The 27338-nt window shown below is 31.5% G+C and overlaps 1 protein-coding gene across 1 annotated transcript in view; it reads right to left on the bottom strand.

Moving 5' to 3' along the window:
* The window catches only part of LOC126846783 (sushi, von Willebrand factor type A, EGF and pentraxin domain-containing protein 1), a 29815-nt gene extending 2985 nt beyond the window's left edge, over nucleotides 1–26830 (bottom strand). The window contains exons 1-14 of the mRNA XM_050586577.1: nucleotides 26682–26830; nucleotides 21807–22027; nucleotides 21438–21540; nucleotides 5050–5229; nucleotides 4793–4984; nucleotides 3495–3671; nucleotides 2938–3111; nucleotides 2243–2422; nucleotides 1955–2173; nucleotides 1471–1644; nucleotides 1202–1406; nucleotides 651–1030; nucleotides 350–550; nucleotides 68–274 (exon numbers count right to left, since the gene is read on the bottom strand). Coding sequence (XP_050442534.1) covers nucleotides 68–274; nucleotides 350–550; nucleotides 651–1030; nucleotides 1202–1406; nucleotides 1471–1644; nucleotides 1955–2173; nucleotides 2243–2422; nucleotides 2938–3111; nucleotides 3495–3671; nucleotides 4793–4984; nucleotides 5050–5229; nucleotides 21438–21540; nucleotides 21807–22027; nucleotides 26682–26745 — 2677 coding nt within the window. The 5' untranslated portion in view covers nucleotides 26746–26830. The remainder of the gene's footprint in view (nucleotides 1–67; nucleotides 275–349; nucleotides 551–650; nucleotides 1031–1201; nucleotides 1407–1470; nucleotides 1645–1954; nucleotides 2174–2242; nucleotides 2423–2937; nucleotides 3112–3494; nucleotides 3672–4792; nucleotides 4985–5049; nucleotides 5230–21437; nucleotides 21541–21806; nucleotides 22028–26681) is intronic.
* Between the last annotated feature and the right edge of the window lie 508 nt (nucleotides 26831–27338).

The raw sequence follows: 27338 nt of genomic DNA, 5'->3' as shown, positions 1-27338 counted from the left end.
TTTATGTTGTTAAGAACGCACAAGAGGGTTTTACAAACACATTTTATACTCGTTCGCGGTCTCTTACCGGGTGTGCATTCAGGAATAGCACTGCCAACATCCCATTCGCCTTTCATGCAAGTAATCCTAGACGGACCTTTCAAGTTGAATCCCTGAAGACATGTTACCACCAACACTTCTCCGTTTACGATTTCTGCATTCTCGGATACATTGACGTATGTGGGTTCAACTTTACTATAGTATCCGTTTCCCGGGTAAGGAATCAAACAAGGTTCTAAAGATTTGCATTTTACGAATAAATGTACTTAAGTATATAAAACTAATCGTTAGCGTTCATATATTAGCATACTGAGTTTGCAATCTGGTTTTGCAGGCTTCCAGTGCGTCCTCCAACATTTTGCTGTATTGTTGATAACATTTGAATGGTATCCATCTTTGCACGTTACTTTGATAATAGTACCGTGTGAATGCGTCACATTTCCATGTTTTCCTAACTTTAAAACTTCAAACGATGTAAATGTATTGTTGGATAACGGTTCACAAGGGCCAACTGAAAACAATACAATGTGCTGGTAAAATATCTTGAACATTTTTAAACCGTATAGCCGAAAAATATAAAAACAAAATATTAATTTTGTAGAAGAGCAAACCTTTTCGTTTGAGGTGTTTGCCTTTTCCTTTAGAAATTTTGTGGATATTTTTTTCTCCCGTTGCCGTTACCGTTGCGTTAACTTCTTCGCCGTCATAATCCTTGAAAATGGTATCTCCTGATTCGCGACCTCTAGATCTCCCGGCACCTGGACTTTTAGCTGCCTGGTCTTTATTAGATGTCTGTTTTGCTTTCATGACCTGTTGGTTTTGTGCCGAAAGCGCACGTTTGCTTCTTGTCCACCAGCTTTTGATAGTCTCTATGGCATTTGTTATCAAGGAATAGTTGGTTTCTTCGGTTGCTGGTTCGTCATCATTGCATTCGGTATCGTTTTTAATAGATCTACTTAGCCTTAGCTTTGGATGAATCAACGGCATACATCTTGAAAATAAAGTAAAATCAAAGTAATAAGTAAAATTCATAATATTAATGAATAACAAAACCACTCGACATATTAACTAATATCATGGTGGTAATTAAAAAAATAAAATGTAAGCCTAAAATGAGGTATATGTATTATTAAACGAGTGATATAATATTATTAAATTTTACTTTGGCAAAATTTCGGGACACCACTTTCCGTCAATGCACGTCGCGCCCACTGGTCCTGTTTCAAGTGTATATTCTTTGTCGCATTCGAATACAATCTGCTTGTTGTTTTTAACCTTTTTCACGTACGGTCTATAATCATAAACGCCCATGCTGCCTACTAGTAAGACTTTACCGTGCTGTATATAACCAGGAAAAGGGCAATAGACTAAAAAAATACATATAAAATTATTAAGTTATAATTCAAAAATTATTTTTCAAAAGGTAAAAACCTTCTTCGCATTTTGGAGTTTTTCCGGACCAATTTCCGTACTGGCATTCTGTGATATGGCTTCCATTCATCACGTACCCGTCTTTGCATGCAAATTTTGCTTTGGAACCGTGTTCTAGGTACGGTGCCAAGACTATTCCGTTTTTTGGAATCTTTGGTAGACGCTTGCAATGCGCTAAAATAATAATACAACCAATATTGATTATCGTGTGCACCTTTTGGCGGTATGTTAACTACTTTGTGGTTTGTATCGAACCCACGGGTACTATATTTATTTTTATGGCCTATACCCAATTCGTCGAGAGACTAGATGTGCGCAGAAATAGAAACCTGTTACTGTCGTATGCGCCTGCGCATATAAACGCGTTTTGTTTTCTGCGCACTCCCGTTCTCTCGGCGAACGGAGTTAGTTTGCATGCATTATAGAAAAACACCAAGATTTCATAAGAGTTACAATATAATATATGGCAATATAATTTACTTGCCTGGTTCGCATTTCGGTATAAACGTCCAAGTGCCGTTGTTACACGCCGCGAGAGTGCTGTTTCCGCCTTCTGGTTCGTATTTTTCGTCACATTTCACAATCAGCTTATCGCCGTGTTTGGCCAAAACAGGAAAACCCGGTTTCCGATGAACGGGAATGGTACCGTTCGGCAAGCTTATGTTCACGCCGCCATGTTGGATGACTGGTACGACACAGGGAGCTGTAAATCATCCGTAGGTAGGCAAGGTCAGGGATGTTTTGATGTATCTATACAATTTATGTCACTTACCTAAGCATAGTGGTGGTGGATAACGCCAATTCCCGTCGGCAAGGCAAACCGTCGAAGAGTTCCCTACAAGAAGCATTCCGTCTTGACACCGATAAATAATGGTCGCCCCTAGGCCAGTTCCGCTCTCGGTGTTCTCTAGCCAACCGTTATGCAGCTCTCCCGGAGATCCGCAATCTATCTCTATCGTTACATTATTGTGTTTGATTTTTATTGTTCAACAAAATAAATCAAGTTTAAATATTCTTAGCGAAAGTTTAATGCAAATCGTTTCTGGAAGGTATTTGCCCGTAAAGATTTTGAAAACTTTCCTCGAGTGTGGGTTTATTGTAACTCCATATTAACATGCGGTCAATATAGTGTGCAAGTGATCAAATAATAAAATGACCTAGAACCGTTATGCTCACCCTATGACTGTGATATTTTATGAAGAGGAATCAACGCAGGACTCTCTGAGTTATTTTATATAATATGTATAAGGGCAACCATCATCATATCATGCTAAGGGGCCTGTTAAGCTGATGATGATGTTGTTGAAGGGCGACATATATAATACCTATATCGTCGAATTGTATGCATTATAATGCACTTTAATCACTATAATTATACATAATATTTGAAAATCGACTATTTATAATTATTTGACCTTTGCGCCAATTCGAGTGTTGTTTTGTTATCCCTTATATAGGTCCAATTACCTTGACATGTTGGCGTAGTGCCTGACCATTTGCCGTCCGCACCACATCTTCTGGTCGGCTCTCCAGTCAACAAGCTGCCGAACTTGCACTCGTAAGATACAACTGAATTGTAAGAAGTAGATGTAAACACCGCGTTCCCGTTGAACGGGTTCTCCGGAGGGCCGCAGTCTACCGCTGTAACCACAACACACGCGAAACAACGGCAAAGAGTAACCGAACGGATATAAAGTTTTTTTTGGCCGGCTCACGACCATAAAAAAAAATACCTCAATTCGAGTAATAACAACTTGAAAGAGTATATTATGTAGCTGCTTAATACCTATTTTGCATAGTGTTAAATGGTTTATGCCAGTTGAATATTATTAATTATATTAATAAGGGCCAGGATTAAAATATGTAATTTTGTTAACTGCTCTATGTATAACTATTTAAACCGACACAGATGAACACTTTCGATTGTTAATTTTTAAGTAGGTAGATGATAATTTTGACGACGACTACAAATCGCCACTGGTTGGTAGAGAACACCCACTTCGACTCAGAATTAAAGTACTTACGCACGCATGACGGTGGATCTTTTGGCACCCAATATCCGTCAGAGTGACAAAGGCGTTCCGATTTCCCAATTAGTTCGTATTGATCAGCACACTTGTAGAACACCCGACAGCCAAAATCTGAGCATTCGCCTTGATGCCATCCGTTTGCGATTACAGGCGGAGATCCACAAGTCCTTGCTTATTTGCCGAACAAAGTAAATATGCAGGTAATTAGCTTAAGACATCCTTATAGGGTACCGCAGAGTAAAGAAATAATCATATATTGATGTAAGATGTCTCAGGGTAATTTGTACAATCCTTTGGTATAAACATATGTTTTAAAATATTTAGCCATTTCTATGAAAATGGTCACTAGAAAATAACGAATGGTCGATTGTCCGCTTTAAAGAAGTAATTTTCAAAATAAATAATAATAATTAAATTTAGACAAGGGTATATAGTAGAGCAGATGTATATTATATACATCACGTAAAAAAGGTTCTGCGTTGACCTCTTTCCTCGCCTACACTTTTAATTAATACATGTTGTAGAATAATTATTTTTAATAATGTGTTTTGGTCAGTATTGTTATTTACATTAGAATATTCTAATTAGTTTTCTAAATATTGTTTTTTGTTTGCCACACGTCATATTACAATATTCGGCTGTAATTGCTGTGACTTTTGGAATTTTGTAAACTACCCTATAATTACTTAAGGGGATTGCATGTGGTCTGTTTTTTAACGTTTTAGACCAAAAAGCCAGACAAAATGTAGTCTACTTAGAATGATCCGATGTCAATTCTGTTAAGATATACGAGTTCGATGGTAACTTCACTAGGTTATGTAGGGAACAGATTTTTGATTTTTTGCTATTTTTATGTAAAAAAATTGGGTTTTAGTATTGAAAAAAATTGCAAATTTAAGTTATTTAATTACAACAAAATGAAATTCTGAAAAAATGAAAACCGGTTTCTTACATAACGTAGTAAATCAGCCAAAGAACTCGAATCTCTTAACAGAATTGAAATTTGACCAACCTATGTAGTCGACATTTTGTCTGGCGTTTTGGTCCAAAATAAACCAAAATGGCTTTTACTCATAGCAAAATGATTTTAATTGAAAATAACACCTTGGAGCTTATACAAATTAACCGGTAAATTAATTGACATAGTCGAAATTGATTAAAAACAATTTTTTTTTAAATATTGCCTATACAAAACTCCTTAAACACAGACTGCATGCAATCCCTTTAATTACACAATATTTGTAATCGACATTGTATCTTTTATCCATGCAAACATTGACTCATATACTCACGTTCACATGTGATTTCGGGCCCGTACCACGAGGCAGATATGTCCATAGCCAAACACTTAGCTTTGGCGAATCCTCTCATAGAAAATCCATCCTTGCACTGATATTCAACTTCGGACCCGACGTCGAAAGTCTGTTGGTCGGAGAACGCGTTGTTTACCGCATTTTCAATGACCGGCGGAGATTTGCAAAACACTGTTGTAATAAGACAAAGAAAAATTCATATATAAGCCGTTATGTCTATGTACGTCAATGCTAACCGCTCTGTTTGCAATAAGGATTGGAACCGGACCACGAACCGGAAGCGTGACATATTCTATGATCTCGACCGATCAGTTGGTATCCCAACTCACAGGTGTACGTGGCCTTGTCGCTAAAAAGTCTTCCTGTCATGATGACTTGGCCGTGTTCCGGATGGGGAAGTTCGTCACATTCTCTTTCTTGAAAAAAAAAAAAAACAATAATCGAACATTTGTACCGAACTGAAAAAGAAAAGCTGACAGAAATAACGAATAACTTGGGCGGCCACGTTTAGTGGATTGAACATCAATTGTGCCGTGAAAAACAAAAATCCGCTTATTTTTCTAAAGTCTGTTCACTGGCGATTAGAAGCATATATATATGACAGCATCCGTTCAATAAGAATTATTTACAGCTCAAAGGTTCCACAGTTATCGCAGGTATAAGTATGAAATCTTTCGGGTTTTATCGGATTCCAGTTTGGCTTTTATATTTATAAAGTTATTTTGTAAAGTTACGTGCACGGTAAAAACTAAAATGGTTCCTCTCATATTATGTTGTATCAATAATTTTCTTCTTTTTATTGGTGCTAAATACACGCTATATACATATTATAAAATTAATAAAATATATTCAAGTCATATCTATCGAGTAAAAATAAAACTTCAGGCTGATTGAAAAAAATTAATTAGAACCAAAGTGGAAAAAAACTATTACAAGTTATAACTTTAGTATAAATGAATTATCTATCATTAATTACATAGTATATGTATAGTTAGTTGACTAGTTAGTGAACTAACAAACATTATTGAAATCTTTAGTATCGAACAATTAAATTAGTCGAATAAATTATAAATATATAATTTTAAAAAAAAACAATTTTTATATTAGCTAAAATTCATCACACTTTCGTTTCACTTGTATGCACGTTTATATTCAACTATTTTATAATTTTTTAACAAAAACCTATTCAATGATGTTCATTTATCCAATTACAAGAGTACAAGGTTACATTGAATATAATGTATTTGATAATTTCAATTTTAATCGATTAAGAAACACAGGGCCTGTATTGTGGGTAAAGATGTAAAATAAAAAAAATCCTTATTTCGACCGGTTTTGCAAGCAAAGTAAATAGAGAAGAACAATCATTTTGAAATTTTATTCCTGGTGATAATTTTGAACGGCTAACTATAGTATAATATGTCTTCGTGGCCCGTGGGAGTTTAATACTTCAGGGATTCAAGAAAACTTATATTGGTAGTCTGTATATAAATATATATAGACTCCCACGACTTAACGGGAGTTGTAAGTAACCGTCCCTATAAAATATACTGGCGAAATTACTAGGAACCATAAAATAATAATTTCTTTGTACTGCAAATTCGCGTGTGTTTAGGTATGTAAATACTCTTACGTTAAAATTAAACAGACTCATTTTTATTTCGCAGGGCTGAAAATAGAAAACATTTTCGTTGGTTTCACCGCTATTGGAAAACTCTGCCGAATTCCGAAATATTGGTCGGAAAAAAAACCTATAAAATCAATGCATTTCTTCAGTCAATGTACCTTGAAAAAATCATATTTTCCGACCTGACGGCCGGGTAAAGCTTTTGATCGGCCGCCTATATGAGACGAGTACAAGTGCGTTTAAAACGCTTGTTTTAAATAGGCCTCGACCGAGAGGGAGTAGCGGGTGGTTGTCTGTATGGAAACGACCACGCAAAGGTCGTTAATCACTCGGAAATTAATACTATACTCGCCATTAAAATGGCAATTCTGCCTAGCTGTTACCGTCGGACATGAAAACCATTATTTGGGAACAATAATTACAAAGACCGCCCCTGAAACGGTCGGCATAGCACGACCGTGTATAATATAACAATAATAATAATAATAGTAGTAGTAGTAGTATGCATATTGCGTGTCGTTGTGTATCTAATTACATCTCATCAAGTTTGGAAATAACGACAAGCCTGCCCAACGTTTGTCTCAAACGACACCGTGCCTTATGGTGCATACAACCGACTATTAAAAAACATTTGCACCACAGCCGTCTGTCTCTATCGGTGCGTTAACATTTTTATCACAGTCCGCTCGGTCGGTTACTCCCTTAAAGTCACTTTATAGCGCATTTATATTAAAATAAGGTTTGCGAACACGGCCGTTAACGGCTAACTGTCCGTTTATTTTTATTATATTCCTTGTAAATAGCACTTATATGTGCAGGACACGTTTTGAGATGCAAGCGCAATTGAATGCCTAGAGAATAAGATTACATCAACAGTATACGGGTTCGTCTTTACCAAATATGCGTATGAAAAAAAGTCATAAATGATGTCGTACCGTATTCATAACGATTGTGGCCAAACGGGATTACCTACCTAAGATATATCTGATCAATAGATTGACTTGCTATTTGAAGAAGAAATCGGTCTAGAGGTTTAGTAGATATTGTTGGTCCAGAAACAAAAGTTAAAACATACCATTGTAAAACAGTATCACAGGGAAAATGTATTGTAGTTGGAATAACTAAATAAATAGTTGAACCAACTAGATGTTAAGTCAAAGCAACTATATGTACATTTAGTTCGACGTATTAAATGTTGGCTATAGTTGGTCCAACTATTTATTTAGTTACTCCAGCTATAAATGTATAAGCACGGCCTCTAGTCGGTAAATATTCGAGGAACATAAAACAAACCGAATTACACAATTGATTAATTATAATATATATTGTATATAAATACTTAAGAACATCACGTGGCTCTGATTTCATATAGTAAAAAAAAAAAAATAAATAAACAATCCAACGGCGTTCGGTTACCCGATTGGGTAAATACTAAAAAATCCCTAAAGACCGAAAACGAAAAAAAATAAATAAAAGGATTACGAACATTTTAAAATACCCAACACGTGACAACAACAAAGGCAGGCACATAAATTTACAGTTCCCTAAATGGTTTTATATCCAAGCGTTTGCATTCTAATCGAACGGTTAACAACAGAAGAAAAAAGGCGTACGGAAAAGGCATTTTTAATTACAATCGTTCGGAATGAATATTCATAGGATCTTTTTTGGTGGACCGTTGAAAATGTTTTATTTGCGAAAGCACGGTTCAAGTTAATTGTTGCCGAAAGTTTCGCCCTATATAATGTCATAGTCAGAATTCATAATATTAATTATAATAATTATCATTGTTATTATGTCACCGCATAATAATGTAACGCATGATATTTTAACGCTATCGCCGTTTTCCAGGGGGTTTGTAGAGTTGTATGCTCCATCCTTCTCGTTAAATCGTTTAAATTCCTAATAAAATAAATATCATTAAACAAGGTACTAAATTTAACGAGCGTCTAGTTTTCACTTCATAGCAATGTTGTTTTTTGTTGATTTTTTACGGTTATCTGTTACGTGCAACGTCTGTGATAGGGCGAATAGGATTACTTTGCATAATATGTTATAACCGTTTGTTTTTACAGCAAAAACTAATAATATTTATTCTTATTTTCCAAATTAATAAATACTAAATAAGTACTAATACTTTCATAAAAAACAAATTGTATTAATTTAAATTGTAAAATTGTGAAATAAAATAACTAGTTAAAAGTTATAACTAGTTACATACTCTATAGTGTATGGTACGTGATTTAGGTACAACACTACACAGTATATACATTAAGTACCTATATGTAATATGTATTATATACATACACTTTTGTGTTACTTGTTCTTTTAATTACAAACAATAATTTAATGTAATGTTTACTTTTCTTTCATAAAATTTGCTAATTATAAATTTTGCTTATTTTAATGTTGATTAAAACTGAATAATTATACAAAATACAGTTAGCTTTACAGTTAAGAATACTATGGAATTTATTACTATAGAGTTGTGTTGGTAAACTATCTTTGATACTTTTCTAATTCAATTAAAATAATTTAGTATATTTAAATAAAAACGTTTTAGTTAACTCAATAATATATGCTTTATTATGTAATATTTTAAGTACTCGGATAAACTTATTATTTTAAAACCCACATTCAAGACACCGATTTGCGATCTGAAATAGAACCATCTAGTCATACAATACTCAAAACAACCCAGACATAAAAAAAACATTCTCTCTTCATCTGTTTATGGTTAGCCAAAGCATTTTTTGGCACACTCTTAACATCAGCTCCAGCCGACAGTCAAAACAACAATATCTTGACATAGACATTCGTATAATATGTTCCACTATTTGATTTTTTTTTTTGTTATGATTTTTTTCTGTACTTCTTATTTACATATTTAAATGTTGTTATTTCGAGTAAAATCAAAAAAGTATAGTAATAATAATTTAAAAAAACGTCAAATAAAATTAAATCTTAAAAATTTACTTATAATTGACGTAGTGCTGATTATTTAAGTACAGTTCAATAGTTTATTTCTCTAAATTTAATTTGAATCTTCTTTGTTTCGTGAATAAACGTTTTAATTAGGTATAAATTTATTCAATGGAAGACATTTAAATGGATTTTTAATGCAATAAACTAGATATAATATTGATTATTTGTTTCTTTATGTAGAATTTCGTTCAGTACCTATACTCGATGTATTTTGAATATAATTTTCAATATGTGAAACGTTAAAACGTTTCCATTTTCCAACAAAACATTATATTATATAAATTATAAAAATATATTAATAATATAAATAGCTAGGATTAATTGTTTTTTTTTTTTTTATAAAATAAGACATGTAAAATAGTATATGAATAGCTGTTAATCAAAAGCTTCAAAAACAATACTCACACAACATGTTGGATACGTACCTTTTTTGGGGGGTGAAGGATTAAAAAATAAAAGTTTATGTTGAACAACAAAGTTGTAAAATGATTAGTCAATAATAAAAAATAAAAAACACAATATTAATAAATGTAACATAAAATTTCAATGTAGAGTATTCACATTCTGTTTTCCTTACAGATAGTTTGTACATAACCCCCTTTATCTCAAGTTTAGACTGGAACGCTGTACAATTCTTCCATGATTTAGGACGACTTAGGAAATGATATAGCATTGTGAGTTATTGCCCAAAGTCTTTCCCTTTGCTTGGTCATCCGTAGAGTGCTTAAGATTAAATGTATGCATGTGTATTTCACTAGTTGCGTTTATAGCTGTTCATAAAATATAATTTTAGACTTTGATACTATCTATTCCACATTCGATGTAATATACTAAACTGATCAAATCTTAATAAGTTAAATTTAATTTCCTGTTAAACACGACCCATTATTTACAATCGTGTTAGTTGTTTATATAGAACCGAAAATAGTTATCAAATGTTGGATCTTAAATATTTACATTGTTATTAAGTGTTAGTATTAATATTCATCTATATAGTTATTTTCCTGATTAAAATAACTATGTGTTATTGATTAATCGGATGGGAATAAGTCCAAATAAATAAATGTTGCGGAAGTGTTAGAATTGTTAGAAATTGTTTAATTAAGACATAGTTTTTAGCAAGACGGAATGAATATTGTACGATGACTTGAACTACGCTTTTTTATTTATAATCATATTCGCTTAGTCAAAAAAAAGTACAAAAGGATAAGTGGATAATCCCGTTTACAAAATTATAGTGCGTGTGTAAATTTTGAGCATTAGCGTAGTACTAATAACTAGCATGCACGTATCACGATAACGAGAACAACAAACAAAAGTATACGCTATTAATCATATAGGTAACATGCTTTTATATCGAAACTTATATAAACTTTAAACTTTGATCGAATAAACGGTAACTTGTTTGTCGACGGGGGTACGTGTCAGTTTTGCGACGTGTTTCGTCCCCAATTACCGGTAACATAGAATCTTACAGAAAATGTGTACATCGACGCCCAGCTGCAACAACTCAAAAAATGTCAAAAATAATTGCTCTAGTAGTTTTTGTAAATAAAAAAAAATCTTATCGTTATATTTTAACAACATAATATACAAAAGGACATTCCAAGTTTTGTTGTTTCTCTCTCGAGAATTAGTTTTATACAGCAATTAGAAAATGTTTGTTTCTTTTTTAAACAATATTACTCCTGCTTAATGATTTTTTTTTGGAGTTGTTGCAGTTTTGAATACACTTGGTGGGCATAATTTTATTCCATTAGACACAATCATACGAATCATAAATAGGCGTTGAGTCGTTTCTTCAGAGAAAGAAAGTGCCCGGGTTACGTATAATCTCTATAAACAACGGCAGTGTACGTCGTTGAACGTTAAATAAAATCCCTGCAGCCGGCCAGGCCTTTAATTTACATAACGCAAGCTCGTTTTGCTCACACACACACACACACACATCAACCCTATATTATTGCCTGCCGTTGTCGCCTTCTAAGACAAACGAGCCAAAGGATGTGTTGTCATCGTACCGTCTCACCGGCGACGTATTCTCTGCACGAGTTCTGGTATAACATAAACATTCCCATGAATAGAGTACCCACACACACACAACACACACAATATTGTAAGACGAAAACGCCAAAAACAAGATCGGAGAACAAACAATGGACAAAATATATTATAGAGCGGACGGCTAAAACACGATGGGGAGACACTCAAAAATTGTCTGTCTTTATCTCACCTCTCTTTCAAAGTTTCCACGACAATAGCTGGCGAAACACTTGTGTGAAAACTCTATCGCGCCAGAAGCCTTGAAGAGATGCACGACAGTAGACACCGCCAGCAATGTACAAACAATAGCTGTATATTTAAAATAAACAAACAGATATGCCGTTCCTTATAGTCGTTCGTATCCTTTTAATTTATTATCAAATACCTTAACAAATGTACAAATAGGTATAGGTACATGTTGTTTTTATTAATTGTATTTAATTATTACATATTATTAAATATTATACGATAGATATAATATGTCAGCATTGGACGTTTGAGCTTTGGGTCTAAAAGAGTAACCTCACTCTTAGAAACTTTACGCAGATGAGCTTTAATGAGTTTTCAATTTTTGTTGTGGAAATCATCTATTTTTTTACAATATAAATGGTATTTTAATTTACATGTTTAATGGCTAACTTCATTAACTGGCATTTTCACCAAACAATAGCATTACCCCTTTTAGACTCAAAGTACATAATTATATACACACTATATATATATATATATACATTTATAATATTATGCAAATTATGGTAATTGTATTATGTAATATTGACGAACTAGATAAAGCGTTAGGTAAAAATAAATCTTAGATACATATATTAAATTGTAACTTAAATTGTCAATAAAATTGTTTTAAAAAGTTTCAAGAAAAGATTAAATTTACGATAGATGAAATTATATATACAAACATCTGGTTATAAAAAGGGTCCTCGATACAGGCAGAATATGTCAATTTTAAGGGTTTTGATTGATCATTCGTTGGATCAAAAAATTATAATTTTATTAAAACTTATAGCTGTTTGAACATACGATGTTCTACTTGTTAGTTGTTAAATACGGTAGTAGTTAACAATTTGCATAATTCATTTTTCAAAAACTTTATATCAAAAAACACTTTATTTTCTATCTCTAAAAACGGAGTGCCCCGACTGGGACACATTCGCAAAACGCTTAAAATGACATAATTGATATTGACAAAACAATTATAATTTTAAAGTTGTTGTCAAATACGATCAGTTAACAGCAATATTAAACACAATTAAATAAACAACGTAGTTAATTTTTTCAAAGGAAAAGTAGTAACAACTTAAAGAACTTTAAAACTTACAATCGCTTTATATAAGTATCTGTGTTTAGCAGAACAGTGCGTGACCGTGAACGATCACAATCGTCTTACTTCTTAAGCGGAAATTCTAACATCACGAAAACAAAAGATGTGTATCTTTATGAAAATAACTACGTTAGTTTGGATAAGGCAATAATATATAGGTCATGTAAAAAATATCTCCTACAAAATACTTACACTAGATATAAAAGTATTTTAACGCGTCTGCCCTATTTTTTTCTTAGTGAGCTTTGTTCTTAACAAATTGATTTTTCTTAGATGAGTGCACTTATTGGTAAAGTTTCTCGAGTGGGGGTTTTTCTTTTTAACAAACGCAGACCTGTCTTGTCTATATAATCGCTATACAACACTACAATCCGTGTAAAGTGTAAACTTTTATCGCATTTAAACTTAACCCGCGATATAAATTGGTAAAATAAAAAAATAATAAAAATGTATCATTATTTTTGGAATATTGTACCATTTTTTGTTTATAACAAAAATGCAAAAAAAAAATAAAGACAATTTTATGGCGCCAAAACGTTAACCTGTGTAACGTGTGTGTTATAAGGCTATTACTTATTTTTTCTTCTCAAAACCCAGTATACGTTGTGCAATATAATAATATTATACAATATACATATTATATGTATAAGTTGAATATCATATAAATATTTTATTGTATGTATAAAATAAATCTATAAAATATTTGAACGGCTCATATTTAATCCAGCTCGCTGCACTTTTTATGTACGCCAGGATAAACTCCTGGGGGTATTTTTTAGATGTCCGTTATTATCGAGGGTATTGGTTTGTTGCTTTGACGATATATATATACACGTTGAGTAAGTACCGGACGTACAGTGTAGAAAATATTCCAAGTTCCGTAGAAAACTAATAATAAAAGAAATATGGAAGGATGAGAGGATTTTCCCGTCCACTGGCTTCGGGAAAATTCAATAAACACGTAAGCTTTTAATCAAAATCTTTCATGTTACATATTGTGTGTGCGCTCGAATCGATATGCGTTCATCGTGGCTACTTGTGAAGAATAAAGATTAAAAAAAAAATGGGTTTTTTTTTTAAAGAAACATACGAGACTTTAAAATGATAATAGAAAGAAAACTATAAAAACACAAAAACTACGAAAAAATGTTATAGAAAAATTTAAATACAAATTGTAAACTAATTGCCGTACCTAATAATTGTAGGTAGTCTATATTAACTAAGCCGTACTTTCCAGAAGATAATATATTGGTTTTAAATTGTATGTGTATATACTAAAAAGAAAACTCGTTCCGGACTGAAGCCAGAAAGGAACTATTAATTTTATTTCCGAAACTGATTACTAGAAAGACATTTTTTTTTTGGTAAAAACTAAAATCGAATAAAAAAAAGCATTTACCGAGATTCCGCTAGTTCCTGTACAGTTTTTACAATTACTATGTTGATTCGTTAATACAATTTTCAAATGTTTTTTTCTTTTTAAAAATGATCTTGTAAGCAAAAGTCACGGCTTTTGTAAAAGCCAATGACATTTTATCGACTTAACAAAACATTGCTATGCACTAAAATAATATATAGGAGGATATTTAGTATAGACGATTAGTCAAAATCTGTCAACTCACTTGTGTTTTGCCCTTAAATAACGTTAACAAAGGGTTTTTATTTGTTTTTAAATTTTAAATTTACACTTGTCCTCTTAATTATCTTCCACTATACATATACAGAGCATTTTGAATAATATATGTTGTCTGTATGCAGTTTGATGCCTACCTGTTCCATTCGAAGTCCATTCATTATTACCATATATATAAATATATATATATCATACGTCTTAATTCCGGTGAATTAGTCCGTATAATTTATTTTAGATTCATCATCGTTTTACAGAGTGGTAGTATATACACTAATGCGGTCTGATGATGATTAGTTGGACGTCTGTGAATACTAAACGGCTTTAGCCTTTATCCCTTTGGGGTCAAATAATAATTAGTTTAATCCCAGAAACGGATGTCCCGATAATACGCGCAAAACAAGACAGAAACTATTCTAAATGAACTCTATCGTTGTCGGTGGGTCTGTGAATAAAATACACTTTGGACATAGATGATACCATGCAAATATCTCGCTCAATTGTTTAAATTTCGGCTATGTGTTTAGTATATACTATATAACGGTTAGAAATTCGTACCAGACATAAGCTTCAGTCGTCACGCCAACTTCCATGCTAAGACTTTTTTCTTCTCTTCGGGTCAGTCGTTCATATTAATAATATATTGATTAGCCAACAATCTCTCGAGTCACCTAAGCGGTAAATCGAAATAACGCTTCAACTATGTCCACTTTTTGGTTTTACATGGTAAACGATAATTCTATAACATGCATGACATTAGGTGCCTTCCAGGAATAATATATATATTAACATTTTAAAAAAAGGCTTTGGTGCAGATTGTCAGTGGACATGTTATGAAAACTACAATTTGCACCGTGAAATCGCAAGAAGAGACGTTGAAAAGCATTTCGCTAACTAGGTACCGTTTATTAATGACATAATTTCATTGTTTAATAGAGTTCGATAAAATCAAAATCTATTTAACAGACAATTGATCTGTGTATTTTGCCTTATATATAGTATTATTAAAAAGTTTAAATACTTAGGTACTCAACATAAATGTGTAATCCAGTATGCCAATATACACAGTGTTCTATGTAGCATTGTTTGTTTGTTTATAGGAAACACATATGGTATTTTCCGCCCAATACTTGATGACCACATAATTCATGTTTTTTTTCCATTCTTTTTCCGGAGGGAAAACATACTATTAAAAAGCAATAGCGTGGTGGGTGTATTTGGGGATAATAGTAATCCGTGTTTTAGAACGGGAAAAATATAGTTGGTTTAACATAATAAATTGTTATTCGTACAAGGATTTATTTTGTAAATAATAACAGGTAACAGATTAAAAATGTACCACATATTATACATGTATTTCGTAAGGAATGACAGCTATTCGTTTGAATAATATAAACAAAAAGTAATAATTGAACAAACATTTTAAACTTGTTAGTAATATTCTCAAATTAAGACTACACACAGTTGTCACCCCAAAAAGTTACAAAACGGACTCAAAGCTCAAAAACATTTTATTATAAAAACTCATTCCTTTAATCAAAACTAGTTTAGATTTTGTGGAAAATTATTATTATTTGAAAATTTTGAATTCAGGTATAAATTACTTTTACCAAAAATCTTTAACAATATAATTTTGTACTTTTAACTGTTGTATTAATTATTTAATTGGTCATATTTGAATTGAGTTTATGACCAACATGCTAATCAATTTTACGATTAGACACATTTTATTGTAGTAAACCTGCTTAGGTTTCATTATTACTAAATGTTGGTTTGGTCATATTTTGGATTTATTTAAAATTATTTTAAAAACAGTTTAGACCATTATTCCTAAACATTTCATCACATAATCTCAGCTAACACTATATTATTTTCTTCCTCGGTATAGTCCTTGTATTATATTCTAACGTAAATCGAATTTTGTCATCTGCAACGAAAATGTTGAAAGATATCTTAACCCTCCTTTACTGACATAGCACTTATGGAAAACCCAATTTGCATAAAAATGTATATAATATATTTTTTTCAATCGCGTACTTAAGAAAAAATACATTAGTATTACTGTGTAAAAATGTTTACAAAATCTTATGGTATATTATTTGAACCTTATTTTTTTCTTTATTCATAATATTATAGTATGCTTCCAGCTTCGATAATTTCATCTCAATAACATCTTTATGCAAATCATTGTCTAATCCACATTAATTATATTATACATTTACATAAATACATTTTATTGTATTTTGGGATAATGATACACGTATCTGGTAGTAAATATCAATTACATAGTTACATACTTATAATTAATTAATATATTTACGTTAAACGTATCATTTCCATAGACCTTAGACCTTAGCACATTTTAACAAAGCATACAACATTGAAAATCAAATTGGAAAAAAAATGGTTGATTTCCTACTACATACTAATTATAACCATGGCAATATTCGTCGGTTTACTAATAATAAGAATACAATTCACTGACTGAAATGTTTTAGGAACAAAATATCATAGCTCAAGGAATCGTTATCATTCCTACAACTATAGTTTTACAAAAGATAAAAATAATATGTTTTGCTCTTGAAATGAAATTATGTGTTTAGATGAATATCGGTGCGTTGAGTCAGGGTGGACATTCTCAAAATTTAACACAGTACATATTACAGTACAGTACATACTTATCACTAAAAACGTGGTGACCATATTATCGTTTATCAATCATTATAATATTATATTGATACATATAGTTTAGGATAAATAAGAAGATGGCGGCCTACATCTGTAAGTCATTATCTACTTTAAGTGTCTTACTCCGTGGTTGAGTATCAAACATTTTAATATATTATGTGTGATAATAAACATGCATTAGGTACCTTACTACCTACAAGTACATCAAGAACTATGCAAATAACACATTTGCCGTGTGATAACTCTCGGGAATATAATTAGAATGTCTTCTGAGAAACTTCAGAAGTAACATTAATTTGTCGGAAATGTTTCATTCAGCCTCGCGACAATTAAAAACGAGGTCGTTTGATGTTTGAACGCAATTTAGACGTTTGTCTGATAAAATAAACACACTATACAGAAAGTCGTTACTTGACTTGTTCGGGTAAATTCCAAAACATATAGCGACCGACCTAAAGCATTCTTTACGGTCTTACTTTGGCGTAGACGAAGATAATTATTTAAAAAAAAAATCGGCTACTTGTGTAGCAAATTATTTCGTTTAATCAACGTCCCGAAAAAAAGTAAGATAACAGTATTCAAAACCATTGTGCCGGAGAACGATAAATTCAATGTCTTAATGTCAAAACATTAAAATTCCAATCAAATTTATCAATTTTTTTATCAAAAGAAAAATTGCAATTAAAAATATATTTTCTCATTAATTCCTTAAGTTTGTCCTGAAAAATTCTAGAGAGGATACTCTTAAAGATACTCTTAACAAAAAAAAAATGTTTTTGTTCACCAAGTAGGTATTTATTATGCAGTTGTTTAAACTATCCGTCTTAATGTTTTATTTTTTCTTAATATTATAGAGCCTCGAGTTTTCTTGTTTTGATAATAATTAGGCCAAGCCAAGATACTACTGAGATAGTAAGGACTTTTCAAATATGTACGTTTTTATTTTTTTTATATCCGTCCATTGCTAGTGTTTTAATTACTCAGCTCTTTGAATAATGTACACATTTCTATGCTGGCTGTGTAGCCCGAAGCGTTTGTTTTTTTAAAAAAGTTGGCGTTTCAAATGGTGTTTCGTCGCTGAGAATGATAATTTCGAGCTACCATTTCCATTTTATCACGGACGCCGGCAATACTTCAAAGTTCCAAAACAGCATAATGTGCCTGAGGGGTTTTCAATTTGGCCACTGTCGCAGCGCGAATACCAAGACTATTCAAGGAAATGTGAACTATATACAAATGACAAATGCGAAAACCCGTCGTTCATCAACCGTCTCTAACATAGAGTATAATATTGTGTAAGTTAAACAACCATTATTTTGCAAAAGCAAAAATGTCCGGTTAGCGGTGTGAAATATCTTTTTTTTTTGTTATTATTATAATTAATTGTTGTGTTTTTTTCCAACGAACGTCGCCGAAGATTTTGGAAAAATGTCATACAGATGTCTTTGAACGAATGTAACACAACACGAGCGTAGCAGATCGTGCACGGGGCGGCTTTTGTAATCAATCACGTGCGATTTTATAAACCTTATATGCAGACACCTATATTTTATTTTTAAACTCCACCATAAAACGTTCGTCCTTGCTGGTTACTTAGTACTAATGTAATGTATTATTTATGTACCTAACTAGTACTTTTACCTGAAACGTTTGCGAATAATTCAAGAGCAATAAAATGAAAATGTGACCTTTCATTTGATTCATTGTAACGTATAGGGCCTAGAATGTTTTAAATTATCAACATGCTAGCGCGTTAAAAGAGAAGATGTAATGATAGTAAGCAACATAAAATCAAACGAAATGTACCAATAGCTAAGAATTTTTTTTTTATAACTTCTTTGTAGTAAACTCCACTTTACTCTCAACGGTTATTAGCACAAGAGTTAAGCTACTTTTCTGCCAATTTTTTTATTGCAAAATCCAACTATAATCGAATCTAATGTGGTTGAATATCAGCATTCAACGTTAGAGAAAAAAAATTATTAATAATGTTATTTTTTTTTTTTTATATCAGATCACATATTAAAAATGTATGTATGTATTAGTTTTTAAATAGGTAATAGATACTTAATTCAGACGCTGTTGCTTAATTATTTTCATCTCAAGATTGTACCTACCTTTATCTTCTAGGAATCATGAGCCACGAAAGTGTAGTGAAAAAATTATATTTTTATAATACCACCCCACAAACACATGCCACTCCAAAAATATATGTGATCGGCTTAATGTGTCAAAACTCCGGTATTAGACGTGTAACGTGACGAAAATATAAAATAATTTATACCGTTACAACAGTTGACATATTTTTTAAGGTACGATATTTTTACAATATACCTACATTTTTTTGTTTTAGACAACTCTCCAATCGATTATAATAATGGATTTATACAATTAGTAAATTAAGAATTTGTAGGTACTAGTAAGTACATAAAATGTTAAAATATTCCATTGAAATTGTTCATAAAATATTACTTAATTTAAAAAAATTATTTTAGATAAAATTACAGTTTAGTATCTTATTAATAATTAATAAATATTTTACATTTATTTTTTGTTTTTATTTAATGATATGTTTTCCATATTTATTTTACTGTAATCGTGTTACAATGTTTATTCCCTCTTTTGACAATTTATATATTTTATTCTAAGGTCTACGTTTTTTGATAAAAAAATAAATAGTTGAATAAAACATGTTCAAATTAGTTGTAATTTATAGTCTCAGTTTTACTATCAATGCAACTGGGTCAGCATAATAAAATCCTTAGGAAAAACATTTCCCCTGGGCTAAATTTCCATTCTTTTATTTTTCCGTATTTATAAATCTAGTATGAAATTCATAAATGCGCATAAAAAGCTTTTAGAGCGTGAGTTTAAATACGATTGTATTTTTTTCTTTTTCAGAGTTTCACAACAATGACAAAAAGTTTTTAGGCCATCCTTTTCTTGTGTTTTTAAGTCTACTCGGTTTTGTAACCACAAATCCCATTTCATCTAATACCCTTTGGCAAATATACGAAGTAGGTTTGTACATTTGTACAATTATAATTCACTTTGATATAGCACTATATAACCGGGTTGAATTCCATGTCAAAAACAAAAACCTTGTATTAAATAAAACTAAAATACTGAGAAAATGTACTCGGCAAATGAAGTATTTCTATATTCTTATTTTACTCTATTGTTTAAAAACACAAATAAATAAGTAAATTATTTTTCCAAGTATGAAAAATAAACTTCATCAGAAAATTTAAAAACGATTTAAAATTTACTTACAATAAAAGTCATATAAATATATTAAAGTGTGTTTAAATAGTACCAATTTTAGCTAACATTTTCTAACAGAACACTATACAAAGAATATAAATTAGTTAAAAGTTTTTTTTCTTAATTTACTCAGTTATTTTTTTTTATTAATGGATAATCAATTTACTATCATAGTTTTGCTATTGTTTTTAGTTAAAAATATTATAAAACAATTTGAATATAAATAAAAAATAAAAATACTATTTTGCTTTTATAAGTTTAAAATTTATATACACCATAGTATTATACGGAAGCGTTTATTGTATTTAATTAGTCATAGTATAATATATGTACTTACATTAATTTTGGGTAATGTTTACTAACCAAAACCAGAGATGTAAAAAAAACATTTTGTTTTTAATATAATTTAAATATATGTGGTAATTTAATCGTGTAAACTATATGCATTTGTTTTTGTATTACTAATATTTTTTACCTTTGAACTCCTTAAATTATTGTAATATAACCTTTATAAACCTCAAACAATGCGTTTAGGGTATGTAGTGGGTATGATAAAAATAATTGCAACATGAGCATTCGTATTAGAATAATTTTTGACGTTTTTTTTTTATGCTGATTTATTATACTATAATTAACTTTTACATTAAAATGTAAATTTTTATTTAAATTTAAATAGCACCTATAGTTTGTTCACTGTTTGTTTGGGCCTTGTAAGATGACGGTGAACCTGGGACAAGAAATGCGTTTTAGACATGACTTCCTTTTGTTATCGTACAAGAAATTTAATTAGACATTTATTAATCGGTACTTAATTTAAACATAAATTGTGCGTCATAACGATATACCATTTTGTGTCGACGATGCCTATATAAATCGGGCCTATTAGATTTATATAATCTACCTCAAACAAAACTAACTCAACTACACATATTTACTAAATATTTTTAAAAGATATTATTCTAGTATAGTTTTTAACAAAAAAGAGTTGTAAACTTCGCATTTATAGTTCAATATAAATAAAATTAGTGTAAAATATTATTATTAGTCTTACCTGGTTTCACACAAGACATTCCACAAATTCCGTCGCAAAGACAATGTTTCTTCTTGCTTTTACAGTCTTCATCCGATGCACATTTTCTGAGGCATTCTTGGCCCTTTACAAATTAATGAAAACGGTTGAAACACAACGATCTTGATTATATATTATGAAAAACAAATTATCCTAATCTCTCTATTTTCTTTGGTATTCATAGCAATCAATTACGGTTTATACTTTATTTCACATTACCATTAACACGGCTCAATATTTTATAAGAATTTTACATTATATACAATTTTTTTTTTTAATTATCATTACTCAATGTAATGATAACAATTCAGTATAAGTATAGTGCAATAATTGCGCTAGCATAATAATTACCATAAACGATGCTTGTTGCTCGTTTCTGGGACATTCGGACGAAGGCAATTTTCTCGGGTTCTTGTACATGAGGTCGTCGTCTTCGTTTTTCGAGTCATCTTCGTCGGAATCCGTGATGTCGTCCAAGTCGTCGATTTCATCAAAATAGTATTGTGTCGTACCGTTGTAAGGCGAGTAACTCTGATAAGATCTCTTGGCCATTTCGTTTGCCGGCATGTCTACTGTATTAACATCACAGACGTACAGTATGGATTAATATTCAGGAATAAGTTATTTTTGTTATAACTTGTCATCGGCCACCACCGTTACAAGTATCGACTAGGAAAAGCTTTCTTAGCGGTGGATTCATAATTATTAAAATGTACGACAAAGTCTTATCTCATTAATGATGCTGTCGATACAAACTTTTAATTGGGTATTAAAATCTTTTTCTTTAAAGAACTTATTTAATTTGAACGTTACTCGGACGACTATACAAGTGTACGACATAATCTAACTTTTATAAGAACATTGTCTTTGTTAGGGAGCGTTTTACGACAACTCTTCCACTTAAACAGTAAACGGTAGAAAAAAACCGTGTCGTATCTAGTTCATAAGCTTCCAAACAAATAACCTTTTTTTATCTTTGTGTAGAAACACAATTAAAAAGTATTGAATATTGAAACCTCGAGTTTTTTCTCTTTTATAATTTAAAAACCACTTCAGCTCATAGAATAATATATTTAAATAAATATTTATATGTAACAAATTAACTAAAAACTAAATTTTGTTTTCAGCTGTTGTTGCTACGATAAGCTTGTGCAAATAATTCAGTTTAATGGTGTACCTCATCATTGTAAAAAACAGTATGATCGAACGTTCACATCAAAGCTAAAAAGTGTTCAAACAAAACGACTACTGCTCTATCATTGTAATATAATAATCGTCTAAAATTCCTATTTTAACCCATTCATTTTTGTACGGTTGCCATAAAAATAACATTTGATACGCAGTTTACTATAAATATAATATTATTATAATACGCCTATTATGTGCTCGCTAGAAAAAAAACAATATAGACTAGAATGGTAGTTATGGTATATGCCCGGCCCATTTAAAGGTTGCTTTATTCCTTAATCCCAGTCTAGATTGGGTATTTAATGACCAATTCTTTGCGGATAATATTGTATACAATATAATGTTATAAATTCAGAAAATTATCGGACCTGCTCAAACCCTATAAGATTCCATTTTAAATCAACTATTGATAAGTCATCATTATTTCAAGTTTACCTCACTGAAGTTTTTATGGTCGTCATTAATCTGTGTCCAACAATAATGACCGTAATGATTTTACTTAACAGAATATTCGCCCAGAGGCCTTTTTCCCATTAATGAATCGTTCGTTCGATTAATATATTATTTCCAATCGCAATAATTAATTTCCTCTAATAATAATAATTACTTATGGCGAAAACAATTAAAGCAGCAATATATAGAATGCCGTGTTCTATTGTGCGGTGCGCTATATGTAGAATAATATAATATAAGGGATGGTTTTTTCATACTTGTTGACCTGGAAACAAAATACATCTACTCGAGTAGCGCCATTCGACAAACGAGTATAGAGATAGCAACGTCAGTTTCAAAATTGTATAATGTAAAATATAGGTAAACGTTTTGCACCTATCACAATAATACTTACAAAGCGTATCTACAGAAGTTATTCCCTGCAAAGCTGTTGCCAATTTAATGTGTGTATTTCATAAAAACGTCATGGACAGTTGTGGTAGCCGTAAAAACAACAGATGCTATTTACACTCTTACAATAGGTAGGTATATAGGCCTTGTATATTACACAGATTTCCACCCCGTACACTACTGGCTTAAGTATTGTATTTGTAATTTCACAGCAGAGTTTATGAGCTACACGTGGTTTCGACCTACCAATAAAGCCTGGACGACGTCCACAAGAAAGTAGTCTCCCCGACAGTACGGTTTCATTCGTTCATTAACATTATGCTTACAATATATTTGAATGTGTCAAGAAAACATTTTTTTTATTATTATCCCCTTCCTTCCCAATTGATAGTATTAGTAACTCGTTCGAATAAGGAATCCCAAAAATGTCAGATCCCTAATTCAACTCTAAGTATAGATCCTCCAGAATTTGCATTCGCATTTGTTCAATCATGGAGAATTTTATTTTTTTATTAAAAAAAATCTAGCTTGAAAAATAACCAAACGTGTTTACAATTTCAAAAAAGGATTCTCAAATCTGAAATATATAGGCACTTCCAAATCACTATTTTGTTAATTCGAGTTACAAATTGTTTTTATCAAGTTAAAACCTTTTGAAATACTGACAAAACAGATAGTAACCAGTATAAATATCAAAAGTAGGATTTGTTCAGTCATATTTTAGCTTAAGAATATTTTTTAAGATTAAACTTTTTTAATTAGTTTTCAAGTAAAATCAAATGGAAAAAAAATTCATAACATGTAGCTTTTCGTTATTTCTCAATGTATTATAATGTATTACTTTTATGTCAACCTGTTTTCTAATTTTGGACATTCTAAATATTGAGAGATACGATGATGATGAGGTGAGGGACGAAACCCCCTCAGGTCAATGAAATGCTTGCCAATGCGTACCCACCACCCCCATGACAAAATCCTAAACACTACAATTACCCGAGGATTATATGATATTAATTTTCGCTTCCATCCCTACAGAACTAACACGGCGGCCTAAACTTGAAAAACGGTACCCACAGACCGTTGTCGTTTTTGAACTTCCGGGGCGACACACGAGGTTAGGTTAGGACTGGCAAAGTGCCTTGTTTTTCGGCCGACAAAAAAATAAACGATAATAAAATAAACGATAAATCGCCTATCTGGACAAGGTCCAAACATTTTAAAGTGATAGTGTCAAATCCAGACACGTTTTCCGAAACCTTTACAAGCATTTCACCAAAAAAACATACGTTTAACCGTTTGACCGGGTCATATGCTCACATAATTATTGTCTGCGGCTCTTGGTGTTTCTTAAATACGGAAAAAAAATCCGAAGTACAAAACACAGTAATCACAAGTTGGTCGATTCGTGTATATTTCGTAAAACTACACTGATACATAAAATATAAAATATAAATGATTATTGTGTTTTATTTTTACTACAAACAACTAGAAGCAAATGAAATATGACTTCTAACCAGTTTAAAAGCTTTTCGATTTTAAAATTCATTTGAGTACACTGTACACGTGTAAATCATGATGTTTGGAGTATAAAATAGTGTTAAAAATATAATGTGTTGAATGAATTGTAGTTTTTGATAGTTAAATAAGTACATAGGTAACATAGGTATAAAAATATATGAGTCAAAATTATTGTATTAGGGATAATTTTTAAATAATTAAAATAGAAGTACATTTTGGGTTGTTCGAGGAAAGTTATATATAAAATATATATATCTTTAGAGATACAGTGCCAAGTTGAGGGTTAACAGTGGCGTAGTTGGAGAAGAGTTAAGGACTATATAAATTCCTCTTCTAAGTACTAAGTTATTATTAACAGTCGTATTTTTAAAATATTTAAAAAAAACTTTTCAACATTTAAATAGTTTATTCGATAAACTATTTACATAATAGGTTTAATAATTATGAAACGATAAACTTTATCGTTTCATTAATTAATTAACTAACTAAAACATTATGCTTACGCCGAATAGATAATAGGCAAATAAAAACTAAAAAGTATTGTGTAAGCTAAGTACCAGAAATAAAAAAAAAATGTATTATCATTATATTATGTATTTATTACTTATGTAATATATAGTAATATATGGGTAATAAAATCAAAACTAAAAGTAAACTGCCTAATCTAATCGAATTAACAATAATACCTACTTAATATTGTGACAAAAATAATTATGTGTAAATAGAAAACCATTATAGATTGTACATCTATTATTATACTTACAGTTAATGTGTAATATTTAAATATAAATATACCGTATTTTTAAGAGTTGTAATGGTAAAAATACGGGTTTTTTAAATATTTTATTAGCGTTTACTTAAAAATATATAATATTGTATCTAACGTATGTAAAAATGATATTGACTGGTTTTTTTTTTTATGAAAGAATATTCCTTAAATAATACAACACAAACAATTTTAGAATTTAGTAAATATGTGCTTTAAATTTTTTATACTTAATAATAACTCATATTATGATACAAATTATATTAATACTAATTTTACACTTTGCTGTCTGGAATAAAATTCTGTATGGAAAACAATTTAAGTGTTTCAAATAATTATTAATCGACCAACGCTTTAACGGTTTTTTAATATCTGTTGTGTTTCATAGTGAAATTTATTCTTGTGCCGGTTTGGACAAATTCGGTGCGTCCAAACCCCCTAGGTGGGTTCATTAAGGATAAGACATTAATTTTCCCTTGAAAAAATACAATTTTTTAGTTTTTATTTTTGAAGACACATAAGTTTATGTTATTTCACAATATTAGACGACACTCGAATTTTTATCCTTTCTTAGTATTTTCCAGCGCTCTATCAACTTTTCAAACTGAAATGGTAACGTATATAATGAATTCACTTTTTTAATTTAGAATCTCGTTAAGTTTCCAAAATTGATAGAGCTCTAGAAAATACTAACAAACATAAAATATTGGTATTTTTTGTAATTATAAAATAACGTAAACCCTTACCTAAGTGTCTCCAACAAGAAAAACTATAAAATTGCCATTATTTTTAAGAAAAAATCAGTGTCTTATCCTTAACGAATCACTCTGTATACCGGTAAAAACAATAAACAGACTCTTCCTCTCCCCTCCCAAAAAAAAACAAATAAATGCGCGCATATTGGTACTTACTATCGTGACAGCCGACGGTCGTGGCGCAGACGACGAAGGCCAGCACGAATGCCGCGGGCGTCATGGTACGAGATGGGACGACGACCGTCGTGACGGGTTCGTTACGCAGTCCCGTCTGTTGGCCACCGCACACACCGCAGCAGCATATCACTCCGGAGCCAACACTAACACACAACCCCGTCGGCCATCGTCCGTCGTCGTCGTCGTCGACGTCGCCGCCGCCGCACGGCCGTCGCACATGCACGTGATCCACCACCGATCACGCTCGGCCGACCGCTCCAACCCTCCTGTCCGTTATCACACCCGCCTGTCCCTACAACAACCCCAACCGCCACCGCACAAACCCATTCCCTCTGCCCGTAGGGCGTAGGCAACATACCCGTTTTGTTTCTCACATACACACACACACACACACACACATACACATAGTAGCACGCACACCTGACCGTGATTTATTTGAAGGATGAATTACACTATTACCCTGCACATTAATTAGTTTTTGTCGGATGAAAGCAAACTACCGAGTGCTTAGAGCCCTGCTGTACAAAGGTATTTAATGTATGTGATGTACGCTTGTGATGTTTTAATTAAACGGCAAAATGGTGACAAAATGGTTACGGGACGGACGGCTGTCGTCGTTCAATTTGAAAACGATAA

This window comes from Adelges cooleyi, unplaced genomic scaffold, assembly GCF_023614345.1.
Source record: "Adelges cooleyi isolate 19-005CV unplaced genomic scaffold, UGA_ACOO_1.1 ACOO_flye_CR_arks_rails_tigmint_CR_PRNA_9, whole genome shotgun sequence".
Lineage (NCBI taxonomy): Eukaryota > Metazoa > Arthropoda > Insecta > Hemiptera > Adelgidae > Adelges > Adelges cooleyi.
Note: the sequence above shows the minus strand (reverse complement) of the source record. Positions and strands in the feature narration are given on the sequence as shown.